Raw genomic sequence first — 3,909 nt, forward strand, 5'->3', positions numbered from 1 at the left:
GATACAATAAGTCCTCACGTCATTGGGAAAACAATGTTAATTTCGTTAGGTTGTAGTCGTTCAACCATTCGCAACCAGAGCTCACGCTGAGGTTGGCTTAGTTCGCCGTGAATTGGGTTTATAGAAATGTAGAAAAGGGGTTTGTTCATCATTTCCAACCAATGCCTGTTGACGTGGGTGTGGCCACTGATTGAGCATATTTTACTTATGAAAACAGTTCTCTCGCTTTAAAAACTAAAATTACATTAATCATTTCACAAATAGTTTCATATTTAAATATTTAAATTGCACAACAATTCCATGTGGATCTGATAACTAGAACGTGTAGACTTTCCAAGATACAGTTTGTCGTCCTGTCATCAGTAATAATGTCTCAGACGACAACTGATCTGACATCATAGTCATTAATACTACGAACAATCTCTTCAGAAAGACAGGGTACTACAACGTATCCGTTCTACCACAAGACGACAGACTACAACGTATCAGCCCAGAAATATTATTCAAAGGACAAAGGAGATCTCTGCTGCACCACCCAGCCTTCCATCTTCGACCAATCTATCGAAGCGCAGCTCAGAGTAAATATATTTCTTGCATTATCCTTTTCCGAATGGGCGGTTATTTAGAATGCATAAGATTCTGTATTTACGATAGCATAGCTTCATGAGGACCGATAGAGACCCAATCCATTTGTTCCTCAGTCTTCCCGCTCTTTCATTCAAACCCAACCCCTTTCTTTGTGTAACMAGTCATCATATCAGTTTATTCGGAAGACAACAGCTCTATAAACATTCTTCCGTGGTGCCCCAACTTCCTAGTTAATTACATTTACAYGATTAGTTTAATCAGGTAATATTAATTACAGAGAATTGATTTGATAAAATAGCATGTTATATATCATATAATCCATTGTAAAGACACGACATCGGGTATCTCACTACACCCCCCATATGCCATGTCATGAAATATGCAGAAAGACGGATTAAAAGTATGTTTACGTTGTAATACTTCTGACAGACAACTTCTAACTCCGCCCATAACTTTWGGAATTATARCATTCCCAGAAAGCATGAATTATTGACTCAATGTTAGTTTTAYACTTAAGACACGACTCTGTCGTTGTGCTGTAGAATTTGTGAATGTTGTCTTGTGTAATAAATTCTATACATTAGTTTGTACTGGATTAAACATACATTCTTGTTAACTGTAATTGTGTTATTTATGTTCCAACATTCCCTCCATCTTGTTCCAATATCAGTTATTTTGAAGTCTTGGTTCCAGTAGTTTATATTTTTTCTAAAAACACAAACTCACTCAAGATATTTAACCTTGATATAGTTTGATATATTTATCACTTGTGATGTAGGTTTCTGCATATTTACCAAGATGTTCAAATAATGTTAAAAACACACATATACTAACTACATACAAAATATATCAACTCACAGTGGATACTGAAGATATTTAACTCACACAAGTGTCTGTATGTTGCAGAGTGGACTGGTTAGTCCAACACAGAGCAGCTCCACTCCTCTGTCTCTCAGGTCATTGATGCTGAGGTCCAGTTCTCTCAGGGGGGAGTTTGGTGTCTGCAGAGCTGAGGTCAGAGTCTCACAGGATTTATATGTGAGCTTACAGCCATCCAGTCTGGAGAGAGGAGATATGGTGATACACTGTTAAATATGCAAAGCTTTAAGAATAATGAGATACATTAATTAACCTTTCTCGCCCCGGGGTTCCGCTAGCGGAACACCCACAACATTCCGCTGCCTTCGCAGTGCGCGAAATTCAAAAATATTTTTTGGAAATATTTAACTTCCACACATTAACAAGTCCAATACAGCAAATGAAAGATAAACATCTTGTGAATCCAGCCAACATGTCCGATTTTTAAAATGTTTTACAGCGAAAACACAATATATCTTTATGTTAGCTCACCACAATAGCCAAACACACAACGCCATGTTTTCACCGCAAACATAGCTTTCACAAAACCCACAAATAGAGATAAAATTAATCACTAACCTTTGAACAACTTCATCAGATGACAGTCTTATAACATCATGTTATACCAATACATTTATGTTTTGTTTTAAAATGTGCATATTTATAGGTATAAATCGTAGTTTTACATTGCAGCCACCGTCAAAATAGCACCAAAACAGCCAGAATAATTACAGAGAGTAACGTGAAATACATAAAATACTCATCATAAAACATTTATGAAAATATACATGTTGTACAGCAAATGAAAGATAAACATCTTGTGAATCCAGCCAATATTCCGTTTTTTTTTAAGTGTTTTACAGCGAAAACACAATATATATTTAGTTAGCTCACCACCATGTTATACAATACATTTATGTTGGTTCGAAAATGTGCATATTTATAGCTACAAATCCTGGTTCTTACATTGTGAATACGGCGCCATAATGCACCAAATTGTCCGGAGAAATTTTGGACAGTCACGTAATCTAACCAAAAAACTCATCATAAACTTTACTAAAATATACATGTTGTACAGCAAATGAAAGATACACTGGTTCTTAATGCAACCGCTGTGTTAGATTTAAAAAAATAACTTTAGTACAAAGTACAGCATGCAATATTCTGAGACAGCACCCAGCAATTCTCCGCCATGTTGGAGCCAACATATTCCACAAAAATACGAAATAACAYCATAAATATTCTCTTACCTTTGATGATCTTCCATCAGAATGTAGTGCAAGGAGTCCTAGTTCCACAATAAATCGTTGTTTTGTTTTAGAATGTCCATTTCTTCTGTCGAATTAGCAACTTTGGCTAGCATTGTGGAGGGCATATGTCCATCAACTCTTGGAACGAAAAATTCCGCGCATGGAACGAAAAATTCCAAAAGTCACAATAAACGTTGAATAAACTGGTCAAACTCGGTTGAAAATCCATCTTTATGATGTTTTCCTCATATGTATCCAATAAAGTCCAAGACGGCGCATTTCGTCGTGTATACCTAACSCATTTCAGAAGACAATGTGGTGTTCTCTGGTGCGCAGCTGAATACTGCCAATAGGGCGGACCTGTCACTCCAAAAGCTCTCATTCGGTCTCACATCAAGCTAGACACCCCATTCAACATTCTACTGCCTGTTGACATCTAGTGGAAGGCGTATGAAGTGCATACAGATCCATAAATAAAAGGCAATTGAATAGGCAAGGCCTKACACAGAGCCCCATTTTCAGAATTTTCACTTCCTGTTTGGAAGTTTGCTGCCAAATGAGTTCTGTTTTACTCACAGATATAATTCAAACAGTTTTAGAAACTTCAGAGTGTTTTCTATCCAATAGTAATAATAATATGCATATCGTATGATCTAGAACAGAGTACGAGGCCGTTTAATTTGGGCACGATTTTTTCCCAAAGTGAAAACAGCGCCCCCTATTCACTAAGAGGGAGCAAGAGACAAAAATGGAAGTACACATGATTAACCAATGTTGAAAACATACTAACTCACTTAAGATATTTAACCTTAGTTTTATATGTTTATCACATTTGATGTACGTTTCTGCATATTTACCAAGATGTTCAAATAATGTTAAAAACACACACATACTAACTACATACAAAATATATGAACTCACAGTGGATACTGAAGAAAGTTAACTCACACTAGTGTCTGTATGTTGCAGAGTGGACTGGTTAGTCCAACACAGAGCAGCTCCACTCCTCTGTCTCCCAGGTTATTATAGCTGGGGTCCAGTTCTCTCAGGGGGGAGTTTGGTGTCTGCAGAGCTGAGGCCAGAGTCTCACAGGATTTATATGTGAGTTCACAGCCATCCAGTCTGGAGAGAGGAGATAATCTGTTAGATATACAAATCCTTCATTATAATGATACTGTAAACATCAACTCAATAACAGAACTTACAGTGCTCT

At 36.9% G+C, this 3,909-nt stretch overlaps 1 protein-coding gene across 1 annotated transcript in view; it reads right to left on the reverse strand.

Moving 5' to 3' along the window:
- Positions 1-3,909, reverse strand: part of LOC139026199 (ribonuclease inhibitor-like) — a 20,097-nt gene that overhangs the window by 11,194 nt on the left and 4,994 nt on the right. The window contains exons 2-3 of the mRNA XM_070441489.1: positions 3,645-3,818; positions 1,474-1,647 (exon numbers count right to left, since the gene is read on the reverse strand). Coding sequence (XP_070297590.1) covers positions 1,474-1,647; positions 3,645-3,818 — 348 coding nt within the window. The remainder of the gene's footprint in view (positions 1-1,473; positions 1,648-3,644; positions 3,819-3,909) is intronic.

The sequence above is a fragment of the Salvelinus sp. IW2-2015 genome, unplaced genomic scaffold (assembly GCF_002910315.2).
Source record: "Salvelinus sp. IW2-2015 unplaced genomic scaffold, ASM291031v2 Un_scaffold4107, whole genome shotgun sequence".
NCBI classification, from domain to species: domain Eukaryota; kingdom Metazoa; phylum Chordata; class Actinopteri; order Salmoniformes; family Salmonidae; genus Salvelinus; species Salvelinus sp. IW2-2015.